This window comes from Heliconius melpomene, chromosome 15 (genome assembly GCF_056956725.1).
Source record: "Heliconius melpomene rosina isolate 202511_hmr_F chromosome 15, ASM5695672v1, whole genome shotgun sequence".
Lineage (NCBI taxonomy): Eukaryota > Metazoa > Arthropoda > Insecta > Lepidoptera > Nymphalidae > Heliconius > Heliconius melpomene.
The window spans coordinates 2,640,957-2,656,088 of record NC_140403.1 but is presented as its reverse complement, the minus strand read 5'-3'; the positions used below and the strand labels follow the sequence as shown (position 1 = coordinate 2,656,088).

The following is a 15,132-nucleotide window of genomic DNA, read 5'->3' as shown; positions in this document are numbered from 1 at the left end:
CGCCATTTTGTGAAGCGGTGAATGATTAACGCTTGGCGGTTACGGATGTATAGGAGGACCTTTTGTACATTATTTTTTATGTGCCTTCATTTTTATTTATTTATAATCCATTATCATCAAATAATATGATTTACATATTACTATTATATATAAGTATTTCATGTATTTTAACTTCATACAAATCCATTTTATTATAAAATAATACTATTTACAGATGAAGGCCGATTTAACTTAGGTTATAAAGACGGGTAAGTATGAAATACTAACAAAATGCTTTCTTTTTCTTTTCATGTTTCTCTGAAACGTGGCTACTGCGTATAACGACGGATATGCGACCGATAATGCATTAATTATAAACGTAAAAAAAAAACTTAATATCTGGTTTACGCCAATGCCGTACTAACTCGCTTATATATTAATATGGGATATGTATATAATGAACATAACAAATTACTTTCACAAAACTCTTTTCTTTCCCACACAATAATTATTTATTTCACATACCTTTTTGTTATCTTCGACACATACACTGACATACAATTTTTTTTATAAAAACCGCCAAATTGCTACCGAATTATTTCGTATAAAATTCGATGACTACCCTATATCGCTAATAAATCGTGAATACTTGCAATTGTTCCTTTATCGCCATTATATACACGCTTTGTACATAAATATATAAACAATATATGCATATAATGTAAAAAAATATGTATTATACCGTACATAATATTCATTAAACAAATCTTTAAAATCTTTAAATATTTTACACGGGCCGTTATGCGCTATTATTACTATATCAAATAAAATAACCTGGCTAAATATAAACACATTCTATGCACCACGGATTTTGCGCCATTACTTTAACACAAATACATATATAATATATGACCAAAATAAAAATATAAAAATGAACACATACTATAATTTCAAAATACACACAAAAAATTACACACACTATTCATTATAACCCGGCCAAATATAAAATACCTACATCACAAACCACGAATTGTGCATCACTACTCTAACATCAATTACCGACATAACATATAACCCGACCCAAAAACACACACTACGCACCACGGAATACGCGCCATTACGCGCCTTCATAACATATAACCCGGCCAAACGCAAAACGCACACAACACGGTATAAACCAGATATTGCGTGATAACGTCCGCGTGTGGTACGACTGGTCGTACATGGTGGCGTGGTGCGGCGTGGGGCTCGCGCTGCTATCCGCCATCTTGTTTTCGTCGGCCGCCATTTGCTTGCGCGGCGAGCGCGAGCGCGAGGAGGCGCTTAACATGCAGTATTTAATGCCGGGTAACATTGATTGTAGCTTATTTTATAAACGGCTTTTGCGGTTTTTGTGGTGGTTTTATTTTTAGGTTCCAAAATAATATATTAAAGAAAGAAATATTTAGTGTATTTCTTGTTCATTGGTTTTGTTGAGATTTTGATTGACATTTGTCGATTTTGTTATCAAAATCTAAGTTAAAATACAAACAGACACACATTTTCATTTTATTTTCTTTTGTACATACTTATTTCAAATTTCAATCTGCTTTTTCCAATTCTTAAGTGCATGTAGCTAAATGTAAGTGGTCTTGATAAAAAATTTCCACCAATTGTTAAGAAGTACATTTGTATAAATTGCCATTGACACAGGCTGAACTAGTTTGTTAATAAAAAAATCTATATTATATTTTTTATAAACGTTTCAACTCTTTCAAAATATATTTTGATAACTAACAATCATCATGATCATTTCAGTGTACCCCCAAAAGCAACAATACGCGTACGCCGGCTACCCCCCACCCCAAGCGTACCCCCCCGGCCCCTATTACCACGGCTCCCAGTACGGACCCTACAACTACTGAGCAAGCGACCAGATGAGGGACATAGTGGCGTACAACGCGCCCGCACCGCAGGCACCCGCGAGAAACTCCCCGCAACCAAATCCATCCATATTAACTTATAACTCCCACCGGAAAATTAAACGACCACTATTGAGCGATAAGAAAGTTTACAGACCGATAAGAAAACTAACGCTGTCGAGGATCGATGAAATACCGAGACCTAGATCCAAGAGTATACAGCATTCAACGGATTTCTCTTCAACAAGACCTATGATGAGATCCAGGTCTAACGTCTCTGCAGACACTAGCAGATCTGTGCCAGTTTGCAATCAAAGTCAGGATATATCGAATCAAATGGAAAGCGTTAGTCCCCAATATGCGGAACCTAAATACGACTCTGGTTCTGATGAAAGACCAGCTTCCATGATGGATTTACCAATAATGGTTCCCATGGACCCCTTAACCGGGGCGTACATTCCGTATCCAGAATACGCATATTATCACGACGATAACTGTAGATTCGGTCGTTATAAGAAAAAACAATCGAAAAACAATTTGTTTTTGGCGTTCATGTATTGAAATTAATATTTTAATAGGAAAGAGGGTAGTTTTAACGCGAGTGTTCTAATTTTAAATGGTAACGAGTTTCGAACAACGCCGTCACAGCGGAATGTGACGCCACGCCCATAGATGCTTTTTACTGAAGAAGGTTTTTTCATTGAATATTATTCAAAACACACGCTTTTTTAATAATGGGTGACCCGAATCTGGTTTTGTTAAACTTATTGGCACGTTTTTATTTGGGAATTTGCTGTTATTCGAAGCTTATGGTGCTTTTAGATTGATCGATTTGTTTTATAGTAATCTGATTGTGTGAACAGCCTTTATTATGTTAATTATAATTATATAATTTTGTTAGGAGCTGATTTTAATGACATATTAGTGTTAGATTATTTAATTTTTTAAATAAATGGCTTCGAATGACTGCATTTCCTCTGCGCACGGCTTTACGAAACTCCGACACCACCGTCACTTGAAATTGTTTCCATTTTTTTTATAAAACTGTACGAACAAACGAATTATAATAATTAGTATATTATTAGGTATATATAAATAAATAAATAAAATCAAAGTGTACTTATTAGATGATAAAGTACTTTAATTTAGGAGCAAGTCGTCAAGACTCCGCCATTATCGAAAAACAAATGTTAGCGTAAGATCTAATGTTAAATTACTTGAAGGGGTTTTAATACCTTTCTTTTAAATGCTCATTATACGTATATATAATAATATATAAGAATAAAACATATCTCGTAGTTAAATATAACGTGTTGATCAAAAAGTTAGTCTGACTGTCTATCGAAATTGTTTATATGCCGTTCTCAGAGACGTCAACTAACGGTTAACTGATATTAATTGACATTTCTGAGTAGGGCTGTACAAGTAGTTCTTAAACTGAATAATTCGAATTACTTTAAGAATATATATTTAGAATTTGCATAATAATTTAAATTTAAAAATATATTTTATAACTTTCTATAATGACTTGTATGTGAAATTTAGTGTTTTTATATTACTGGACCATAAATGTTTTATATAAACATTTTTTCAATAACTAAAATTTAATTGCGCAATTCATTGGTTGGAATATGACTGAAATTATAATCCGTCCTCTACAGAGTAAAAAATCATTTAACATTTATAGTAAATAGGTTTGTGGAATATATTGTATGTAATATTTCATAGTCACTTTTTAAATAAATGATTTAGTTAAGTAACACTGTAAATTAATCAATATTAGATGTATTTTTCGGTATTATTGTATTAATATTATTATTATTATGCTATTGGAGATTTTTCTAGAATATTTTCCACTGGATTTGTATTTAAATTTCGAATAATAAAAATTGTAAAATTAAAATAGTTTTTTTTCTTTTACTTATATTTAAATAAAATAAAACACGTAATATTTATAAAACTTCATGTATTTCATTATAATATTATATAAATTACAGAAAAAATATTTTTATATGGCGAATGGATGGAATGGAGTGCATTTATCACATCACTTTATGCTTATTAATTATATACTTACATTGACATCTCAAACTCATACATTTAAATGACAAAACGAGTGCAAAAACACAGAAATGAAGTGCCTATCGTCACTGTACAATCAAAATGTAATATGAATTTATATACATATATTTATTTATTTATTCCTCTATAATGTAAATTAATTTTTCAAAGAAGTACTTATTCGGATCGCACTCGATTAAAACAGTTTTTTTTTACTTAAGTCATAATAAAATTTTCTTCAACTGACTTCAAAACAATAAATTATTTTATGATTATTAAATTAAAATTTATTTATATTTTTAAGAAATTATGTATAAATGTACTGCATATATTTTATGTCACGATAAGACTGCGCTAGATGTTTTTCAAAATTTCTAATTAACAAGCAAAGAAGTTATACGAGTTTCTAATGAAAGACGAAACAAAAACGCAAACGCAAAACGCATTTAAAATATTTAAAAACAAATTCAATTAACACATCTGAAAAGAATAAAAATTTACTAAAAAAATAATAAATTTTATTGTCATCATTATTAATACATAAGAAATTTAAAATATGACCACTCAAAGCATAATTTTATTATTATATGGCCGTATCAATCATAGGTCCAGGATGGGACAACGCTTGTTTCCTTTCTTGCACTGCTGTCACCAGTTTCCGGTACGGACCAAGTGGTAGTCCCAATGATTTTAAATCACTTTCAGTTAATAACATTAAGGCATCTAAGTCGATCTGTTCGTCTTTGAATTTTTGTATGTACTGTGAGAGCCCCCAGGCGGTAAGGAAGCGTTCAAGCGATGAATATCCTGATTCTTCAACTTCTGCTTCTTCATCTGAAGTTATGGTTGAACTGCCTGTAAAATGTAAGAGACTGTTTCGTTGAGTTATTTTTTCACACTGTATCTTGTATAAAGTAGAGTAGCCAGAGGGAACCTGGGAACCTAGTATTAAGACACTTCGTTCCCAACTTACTACCAGGTTCTTGAAATATTGTGCATGGGCGTAGGAAGGGAGCCGGGTGGGCGGTACCAGATCCCCCAGAAAATATCTCTAGATACCGTAATAATATTGCGTGCAATATACTAGCAATGAGAATTTAAAATGACAATAAAAAAATTGTGTAAACAGATTCCATATTTCATTAAAATCATGTTTGTTCTGTTCTTGGAATTTATCCAACCGTTCACTTTTGTTATGTTTAATTTTTTATGTGGAACTTCTAGTAATTTTAAATGTAAATATAGTGTTATAATACATATTCACATATAAAATACATAATTTATAAAGTTTTCGGAATACAATAACAGTTTATTAATTAAAAAGGCAATAAGAAGAGGAGGCACTCGTGGCACAGCGGCACGCGACGTTTGTGGGTTTGATCATCACTGGGAAAATTATTATGTATTAAGACAGAACGCAGCGTTGACTTCCACTTCCACACGGAAATTAAATATCATCACTAGATTCCCCCACGGCTAAAAAAAAAGTTTTCTGTGCACAATACTTTTATAGAAATAAAAAAAATAACTAACCTGACTGTGTAGAAGCCCACTCAGCAGGTTGGTAGGCGTGTCTCGCCAGTGAACCCGCTGACCCGATAGACAACTCCTCGCTCGCTGGTAACGCACTCAGTGTTGCTGTTATTGATCGCCTGGAGAAACGTGGTATTGGTTTTTAAGTAATGATTGTTGATTATATGATATATTCAATTGATATTTGGAATAATTTATGGTTACTAAAATAACCATTACTAAAACAAACCAAACATCATTAAATTTTATATAAATAAAGGAACAGTAGCGCAGCGGTACAGGTGTTCGACTGTAAACGTGACGGTGGTGGGTTCAATTTCCACTCAGGAAATAGAATTTTTTAATATTTTAATTTTTCGTCACTTAATACGTAATGCATCGAGAATTCGGTGGAAAGAGGGGAATGGTAATGTATTAGTAGCAAGATAATGTCTTAAAACCTAGGATCTCAGGTTTTCAAAATTCAAATTGCCTACCTTGGTTATATTTGAGATACAGCGTTAAGAAAAAACAATATGTACCTAAATGCTACACTTCCAAAGCCTGGTCTGTCGAAGATACTGGCAGGTTCCTGTAGAAGAACTTCTTGACCAATACCGCTGTCCTCACCTTGCATTGCTGCTAGGAAATCTGGTTGGCTTGCTGACCTAAAATTGTTAATATTAGTATTAAGTACTTGAATAGTAAAACAAAACAAAAAATATTTTGTCGCGCAAAAGTACTATTATCGACTCCGAACAAAAGGAAATTTTGAAACCAATTAGACTAGACAATATAGTTCAAAACGTCAAAAACCCCATAAAAACCTCGTCAAAGCCGGTTTCCTATTATCAGCTTCGCTAAACACATCAGCCACAGCCCCTCGCTGTTGAGGTCCAGCTCCGAAAGTACCGACGTACATCACTTCTGAATCACGTCGCAAACCACTTAGTGATGTTACTGATCTACGACCTGTTGTTTCTGTTTCTCCTACCTGGAAGCAATTAGTTATTAAAGAGGTATTTTATATATGAGGCTGTCGTGATTAAAAACGCGGCAGTTGTGAGTTTGAATAAATAATTCTAGAATAGTCTCAATACTTCTCACAAATGCCGATGTTTTATTTGAAACCTTCCACAGATAAAACTACAACAAATATGTTACTTCGCCTCAGCTATCATCGCATACGTAATCGAAATTAGATAATAAAATAAACAAAAAAAAAACAGTATCACACTATCAGGCTTGTAGCAGGATAGGCAGAGGGATCCTAGTTAAGGTACTTCACTCTCGACTTTCCGAATTCTGGGAACATTGGGTGTTGAGTAGCGGAACTCAACGCCGCGCTTTGCCTCTATCCTGCTCTTGAATGGGAATCGAAGTCGTACCATCAATCTGACGCTTGTGCCACTGCGTCAAGACTGGCCTCAAAAATAACAATAAGTACTCACCTTAAAATCATCTTTATTAGCAGTATTTTTCCCCAAAGTACCATTTTTAAGTTTACTGGCTAAAGCCTTCTTGTATACAGCACCTCGTCCTCGGGCGCCAGAGTTCACTGTTCCTACTAAGGCACTGTATGTCGGTCGGGGCTGGTCGTCTAAGAGATTACCTATTGAATAAACAAAAGATATATATGTTTTAAATTTATATGTAGGCGCAGAAAATTTTCGATGATTTTTTTTTAAAGTAAGGTTTATTTTTACAAGACAAAGAAATTTTATTTGTAATATTTTCGTAGTGAACTAAAGTGTTTCATTGTAAACGTAGTCAAATAGATGACCAAATATCTCATAATCTAACTTAACAAATATAAAAATGTAACGATATTTTGATCATGTTTTCGGCGTATCTATAACAATTCAAAAAATATTGAAATTTAGCTTACTAAAAAATAAACTATTTTTTAGTAAGCTGCCTTCTAAATTTCAGTATTACCTTGACTGGACGACCTCGTCATCTTCTGTTTAAGGGCCATCAACACATTACTAGGTCTGTGAGGCATTGTATTGGTTTCTTCGTAACCATTGTCCCATTCCTTTGTCAGCTTCTTAAGTTCCTTTTCAGCTAAGATTTCAGCTTTACTTTGTCGTTTTGTGTATTGTTTTTGTAATTTTTCATGTTCTTTTTTCGCCTTTTCTTTAAGCGATTTGGCTTTTTTCCTATGAAATGTAATATGATTAAAATTATAAAAACTAGCACTAAACTAAATATATCTTTACAAAATCTACTACTAGATACTCATCTCAGCTCATAAATATGAAAAAAAAAAGAATTTGACTTGAAAAGAAAAATTGGTGATGGCGAACGCTTGTATATCGCTTTGAATACTGATGCTAACATAATAAGGGGAAGGAAGGAGTTGGGAAATACCTAAGGAGTTATGAGTAAATATGCAAATGATAGAAATCCTTATAATATACATAGATTAAAATATAGAAAGATTGTTAAAATCAAAGCAAAATAACCCTTCCTTAGCAGTCGGGAATCATTATTAAAAGCAAATAGCAATGAAAACTATATACTTGTCATTATTCTCCAATTTGCCGGCAGCTTGATCGAGGAATCGTAAAATATCCTCTCGTCCGTTAATGCCGGCCAGTTCTTGGGCGGTGTGGCCATCTACATCCATGGCGTACAGATTAGCACCAAAGTTCACGAGGAACGTCACACATTCCTTATGACCTCTTGCCGCTGCCAGGTGGAGGGCTGTATTACCGAAGTAATCAGCTTTGTCTGGTTCACCCCTAAAATTAGATGATTTTTTTAAAAAAGTATAGGTACAATAGATATTATAGCTGGATACAGCTTCTAGCTGTATCCCGCATACAGCAAAGTACTTAGAGGGAAACCACTGTTAAGACACTCCGTTTTCCATTTTTTGCCGAATTTATTAAGGCATTGCGTGTTGAGTGGCGGAACACAATGCTGGGCTTTTGCCTTGGTGTCAGAGGCAAATAATGAAAATATTAAGAATTAATTATTAATTCCCTCGAGTGGGGATCGAAGGGATCGAACCCATAACCCTTGTGCCCCTGTGCGCCACGACGGCCACAAATATTAAAAATCATTAAAGATATCAGATTTTAATCTTTTTATAACGATTTACATGCCGTTTTATGAGATATATAAAACATTGTGTAAATTATGATCTACAAGACGTTATCGTTGCAATAAAAGTTTAGTGACGTCATAATCAAATAGTGTTGCCATGATAACAGAAATCTATTAGGCATAAGGATTTTTATTATATCTTTTTATTCAGGCTTCGAGAGTGCTAGGCTTAAAAATATATTAGGAATGTAATATAATGCTTTTTAATATTTTTATCTGCATGTAAATGTCAATAATTTGGAGAATTTCATTAATGATTTTCTACAGTATAATAGTAAACCAGTCTAAAATTTATCCGGAACATTCGAAGATTTGCGGTTTGTAAAAAATATACATAAATCATTTAACAATATCAATTTCAATAAAAAAAAAACAATTTGTGGTGATGTCGATCAAGAGCCGACTCTGCCATGACCGGTTTTTAAGTGTATCACGTGTTGTCCTAAATTCTTGCAAAAATTATACGCCTTTTTCATTTTGTATGCATATAGGCATATAGAATTTAAGCTGTACTTTTTATTTATGGCTAAAACGGACATAAGAACGAATCTACATAAAATGGGTTTTTGTTAATATAATTCTACATATTTAAGAACTTAAAACGAACCCTCTTCCACATAGCAGCCTCAGAGCCTCTATATGACCTTCGAAGGCAGCCCACAAAGTTGGTGTCATGCCAGACTCGTCCTTATTGTTACATTCCTTCCTCGTCGCCTCGCGGAGCACCTCCAATAAACCATCTTTGGCAGCCCTGGAAAATATATGAGTGACTTTTATTTTATTTGGAAAAAAAATGTGAATGATTTCTATGTGGTTAATATTTTGCACTGTAAAATTAACTGTAATAAACTTTAAATATATATTCTTTTTTTTGTATATTAGCGGTGTACCCCCCAATAGAATGGTAGGCAGAAAGAGTTAAGTGTTAAGACACTGTTCCACATTTTCCACTGAATTTTCGTTTGCGTGTTGATTGGCGGAACTGATCGCCGCGCTTTACTTTGTTGTCAGAGCGTATTTAACCTAAATTAACAATTAATTAGCCCGAGTGGGAATCGATAATCGAACCCGCATCCGTTGCGTTAACAATCACACGCTTGTCCAACTTACCCAAGACTGGCCTCAAGAGATTATATATCGCTTCAAAAGAGTATAATTACAAAAATTTAAGATTTCCACACTTAAAATGAACCTATAATTTGCATTAAACAATAGAACCTACACGTACCTGCAACGGCCGCCCGGACTCCGGAAGCTGTGAAAAGTGAAGCATGGAACTGCCAACAATGGCTGATGACTTTCACCGAGATGAGGCAATCTCGTGTGAATATGCTTTATGCGTGACTCGAGAACTAAACGTGGTACTATTTTACGTTATAATGATTGAGATATTGTAATTATCATTAATTCATCACTTTTGTTTTTGATTATCATTATCATCTTTTATTGTCGGAAGATATTTTGTTTTAGCTTCACGCTGTATTCCAGTACGCTGCGCATGCAGAGAGTACCTGGGAATCTAATGTTAAGAAGTGTGTTAACACTAGATTCTCAGGTACCCTCTGAATTCTTTGCTATATGCGGCATACTTCCTCGAGTGGCAATCGACCCCACAACCAGTGTCGCTTACAGTTACACGCTTTCCTCTTCAAATAGCCTTCTATAATTTTAATTTCAATATATTCGATTTAAAGGCAAATAAAAAAAATTATTCCTTTTATTTCTTTTGTCCTACTCGATGAGTGTACCTATCACTGATATGAAGACAAATAATTTCCTGATAGCTTATTGTATTACATATCATTTAGATAAAGATATTTTATTACAATACAATATCAATTTAATATCAATTACATTAATTTAATACATGTTTATAAAAAAATATCATAATGAAAGCTTAATATCACCATCACCATCCGCCGAACTTTCGAGGCATTGCGCCAATGGCGAAACTTAACGCCGCACTTTTGCCTTGATACCAAATGTGAATGATGAAGAAATTAAAATATTAATAAATATCTAATAATTTATTCCCCAGAAGCTGAGCCAAAATGAACATATTTAGTAAAATGGCTAACAGCCTTGGTTATTGAGTTTTTATATATTAGGAGGGGGATTAATTGCGTGGAAAGTATTTAAATAGAATGATGACAATGACTGACACAAATATGTATATTAATGACAAAATTATTTTGTAACAAAACCATTAAATAAATGGTATATGGTTATCCAAAAAATTTATAAGTATATTTTTTATTTAAATCTTTTACATAATAAATAATAATTATTCCCTCGTGGGGTGGGGGTCGAACCCAAAACCATTGCGTATCTATATACGCAGAGTCAATCCCATTAATCCATGAAGGCCTTTAGTTCCTACAACCACAATATATTATTGTAAAATAATCTAAAATCCAAGATCCAAATACAATATTTCAATATTTAACCAAAATTTGCCTCCATTTACAAAAATTCAAACAATTCTTCACTTACAATATAACCCAAATAGAATTTAAAATAAAAATTGAACGTATTTTGCATTTTAAGCACACAAACGTGTAACGGGTAACCTGACACCTGCACTAACAATCGATAAGCTGTTTTAACAATGAGGAAAAGTGTTTCTAATGATGATAGCCATAGGTCCTAGGTTCCTTTCTGTGTCATATATGGTGGTATCTGCCCCCATAGCTATATGTATTTGCTGAACCGTAAACGCAGGGTGCAATACTGTTCTTTTATCGAGAATTGTAGTATTAATATTATAACTTAAAAACAGAAATAAATATTTTGAAATATATTAACCCCATGGGAATTCCATTCGGGGGGTTTGATTAAATATTTTCCCACTCGTAAGACAAAGTTAATCGTCGAGTTCCATCACCCAGCACGCGTTGTCTCAAAATTTGAGTCCTCTCTCCTCTATCCTTTAAATTATATTTAAATTAACTAAAGAAACTAAAGTTAAGTTTAAGTAATAACAATATTAACAGTAGCAATTAGTAAAAATCAGTAGACCTATTTAAATATAGACATAATTTAAACAAAAATATTTATTTTATATAATAATGATAAATAGAATTTAGCCCAATGTTGTTAATTTTTACTTTTTGTTGTTAACTTGTAATAGATAGATAAGAAAAAGATAAACATATATTTTATTGTTTTCCAATGTTCAATGATATGGTGGTGTTTTGTGCGAGGTGCGGAAGTATAAAGCTGTAGGAGACACGCTCTGGGTGTCAAACGGTCAACGTACCGAGTTACTGATTTGTCAGCCTCAACACCTAATGTCAGGTTCATTCTCGGAAATTTCAATGTTAATATTTATTTAGGTATTTTTTGTTTTTTGTATAGGTATGTTTATGAAACGCTTCCCACGACTGTCGCAAAATATTGTTTAATTTTATATTTGCAAATTAATAATTACTATTAATACTTATAGGGATAGCTTAAAGCTAAAGAAGTGTAAGAGATTGCAGAACTAGTCTAGTTGAGTTTTTTATATTTTGTATCTAATGTTAAGACACTGTTCCCCATATTCCGCCGAATTCTGGAGACATTGCATGTTGATTGGCGGATTTCAACGCCGCTCTTTGCCTCGAAATTATAAATGTAAATAAATATTTCATTTCCTCGAGTGGGAACCCCACAACCGTCGCGTTACAATCACACCCGGACGGCCTCAGTTTTTTAAATGACTATTAAAATTACAAAAAAATGAAATTTGAACGATATATAGAATAGAAGTTTAATATGACTTAGGTATATTATAGTGATAATAATAAGCATACGTGATATGACTGTTACAGTACTTTGGCTCGTGGAAATTACAATATAAAATGAATAATAAAACGTTGATATGGTTCTAGGTACCTACCTATGATAGAATATGATAATATTTAATAATATATTATCAATTAAAATTGCAACAGAAATAATAAAAGAAATTGTTTCCTCAAATATTTAGTATTAAAAAAAATTGTCTACGCCGTTAACTAAGTTTTGTTAGTTTTAGTTTCATGCTCTATTCCGCATATAACAGGATGGACAGGGAGAAATGGGAACCTAGTGTTAGCTGTTAAGACACTCTGTTTCCATTTCCGCCGAATTATGCAGGCACTGTAAATTTACTTGAATATTCAGTAATAGCTATATAAAATACTAGCGGCCCGCTCGCGGCTTCGCCTGCGTGAACTACATTATTATTAATTTCTGTCTCCATGACTACCTACGTCATATAAGTGACGTCCATGCAAAATTTGAGACTCCTAGCATTTGTAGTAACGAAGTTTCATAAAAACTTTCAACCCCAAAAACAACCCCTTAGAAGTCGAATATTGTAAATTCCTGTCTCAGCGAGCACCTACGTCCTATAAGTAACTCCTATGCAAAATTTGAGATTCCTAGCACATGTAGTTTCTGAGATTGCGTGATGAGTGAGTGACCTTTCGATTTTATATATATGTATAGATAAATAGCAATAGCAAATAAACTAAATAAATTTTCCTCCTTATCTATGTCATATTACAAAATGAGGTTACCGTCACACAATATTACTATAAACGATTCATATTAAAAAGTTAATATACGTGTTTAAACACCGGAAGTCTCTCCGGACGGTTAGTTAACTATAGCAATGAGATATCACATCCAGTATTCGATTTCTAGACAAGATGTCTCTAAATAAAGAAATCTTATGTATGTCTGTTAAGGTGTCATTTTAGTACGAGTGTTTTTTTCTCTTTTTGGTCTGTTTACATTTATATCTCGTGCACCTTTCTAAATAAAACTGCGCAGGTAAATGTTGGTTTTCTCTTTTTTTAGCTTCAGCTTTTTTAGCCATAGGTATATAGCAATAGGATAACGAGGGAACCTGGCGTTAAACATTCTGTTCCCCATATTTCGTCAAATTCTGAAGGAATTGCGTGTTAAGTGGCGTAACTCAACGACGCGCTTTTGCCTCGACACTAGAGCGAAGAAATGAAAATATTAAATATTTCATTTCCTCGAGCGCGAATCGAACCCACAACTGTCCTGAAGTTTGAAATGGTAGTTAATTTTTTAATAGCATGTTGGGTTCATAAAAGCAATCCTACATATAGCCTATACTTACAGTAAAATAAAGTAAAGTAAAGTAAAGGTAATACTAGTATTCCTGATATACAATAGAATATACTAAGTTTAGCCTTCACTGCTGCAGCAGACTGTACCCCACACTCAGCAGGGTAGGCAAAGGGAACACTAGGGAACACCCCAAGTCCCATTTTCCGCCGAATTCTGGAATGAGAATTCTGGTTGAGGGGCGGAACTCACCGCCGCGTTCTTACTCGACCCAAAGCGAAGAAATTAAAATATTAATTTAAGTAGGTAAATATTTAATTTCCTGTTCCTAATTGGGGATAGAACCCATAACCTTTCGCGTCTACAGTCACACACCTGTGCCCATACACCACGACTGGTCTTAGGATATATTCTCACATTTAAATATTTTTCATATCAACGCAGATATGTAGGTATGTAGTTACTAGACGAATTATGATTTTTATTTTATAACTTAACGCTCTACGTGATATGGCGCGAAATAATTATTTTAATTAATTGCTTTTTTTGCTTAATTACTTATACTAAATATAGGCGTCCAAAGATATTAATATATTCTTTTAACATTCATAGTAAGTACTGATATTTCAAAAAAAGGTTTAAGTTATATATAAGCTCAGGTCGTTGTGGCCCAGGGGCACAATTGTGTAAATGCGACGGTAGTGTGTTCGATTCCCTGAATTATTATTTCTTAATATTTTCATTCTTTCGATCAAGTACATATTATGGAGAGCGTGGCATTGATTTCTACCGTTTCCTCAAAAATTTGGAAAGGAAAGTGGGAAACGGAGTGTCTTAACTATAGATTCTCTCTGCCTTCCCTATTATATGCGGGATACAGCGTGAAGCTGATAAAAACAGTTATAAATGTAAAGAATAATTATAACAGGGAATACAGAATAGAAGGATTATAAGTTTTCACAAATTACCGATGAAATTAATCTTATCTTATTGATTGGTTGATAATATATGGTCTAATCAAAATACCAAAGATACGTATTTACTTTTATAAGTATTAATATATATATGTAGGTATATACTTAATAGAGGTATTATATATTATAAGTACTCACTTGTGGAACCTATCCGTAGTCATTTTGAGCCTAATTTAGCACCAATGTAAAAAAAAAACACTTTTATTTGAACAGATTATTCAACTCATTTTCAATGTCTCGAACATAACCGCGAAATAATTATTAATGGGAAAGTTCTGCTTTGTCACACTTTACACTTCAATTCGTTCAATTTGTTTTGTTTTTAACTGAATTTTTCTCACAAAATCTTTAAGTCAAACTTACACAAAGTATAAAAACTTATAGAAAACGTTTAATGTCAATAGTTTCTTAGTTCACATAGAATTCCGTCGCCGATAATAGTAAATAACATTTAATAAACAAAATAAAAATAAAATGATCGAGAGCTATGCACCTGGTTTGTGGGGAAAAGTGAATACTTACTAAAA

The 15,132-nt window shown here is 33.2% G+C and overlaps 2 protein-coding genes across 3 annotated transcripts in view; one reads left to right on the top strand and one right to left on the bottom strand.

The window, feature by feature from the left end:
- The window catches only part of LOC146531295 (uncharacterized), a 37,955-nt gene extending 34,172 nt beyond the window's left edge, over nucleotides 1–3,783 (top strand). Inside the window, exons 6-7 of one of the 2 annotated variants that reach the window (XM_085198461.1) lie at nucleotides 1,161–1,326; nucleotides 1,777–3,783. In XM_085198461.1, the coding sequence (XP_085054587.1) occupies nucleotides 1,161–1,326; nucleotides 1,777–1,883 (273 nt within the window). In that variant the 3' untranslated portion in view covers nucleotides 1,884–3,783. The remainder of the gene's footprint in view (nucleotides 1–1,160; nucleotides 1,327–1,776) is intronic. The other variant, XM_085198462.1, reaches the window with a different exon arrangement.
- Nucleotides 3,784–3,829: 46 nt separating this feature from the next.
- On the bottom strand, nucleotides 3,830–15,132 carry Sans (SAM_USH1G_HARP domain-containing protein Sans). The gene is made up of 9 exons (XM_085198458.1): nucleotides 14,744–15,132; nucleotides 9,175–9,318; nucleotides 7,979–8,200; nucleotides 7,392–7,615; nucleotides 6,905–7,065; nucleotides 6,281–6,447; nucleotides 5,996–6,121; nucleotides 5,475–5,593; nucleotides 3,830–4,796 (listed from the first exon to the last, which is right to left on the bottom strand). Exons 1-9 carry the CDS (start codon nucleotides 14,764–14,766, stop codon nucleotides 4,525–4,527), a joined length of 1,458 nt encoding a protein of 485 aa, XP_085054584.1. The 5' UTR covers nucleotides 14,767–15,132; the 3' UTR covers nucleotides 3,830–4,524.

What these genes read in the sequence shown, in the direction of transcription:
- Sans (XM_085198458.1), bottom strand. Translation starts at nt 14,766, where the DNA reads ATGACTACGGATAGGTTCCACAA. An exon ending in AAATTGGAGAATAATGACAA is followed by an intron (nt 7,616 to 7,978) that starts GTATATAGTTTT and finishes TACATTTCATAG; the next exon opens with GAAAAAAGCCAAATCGCTTA. An exon ending in AGGAAACCGGCTTTGACGAG is followed by an intron (nt 6,122 to 6,280) that starts GTTTTTATGGGG and finishes TAACAATTTTAG; the next exon opens with GTCAGCAAGCCAACCAGATT.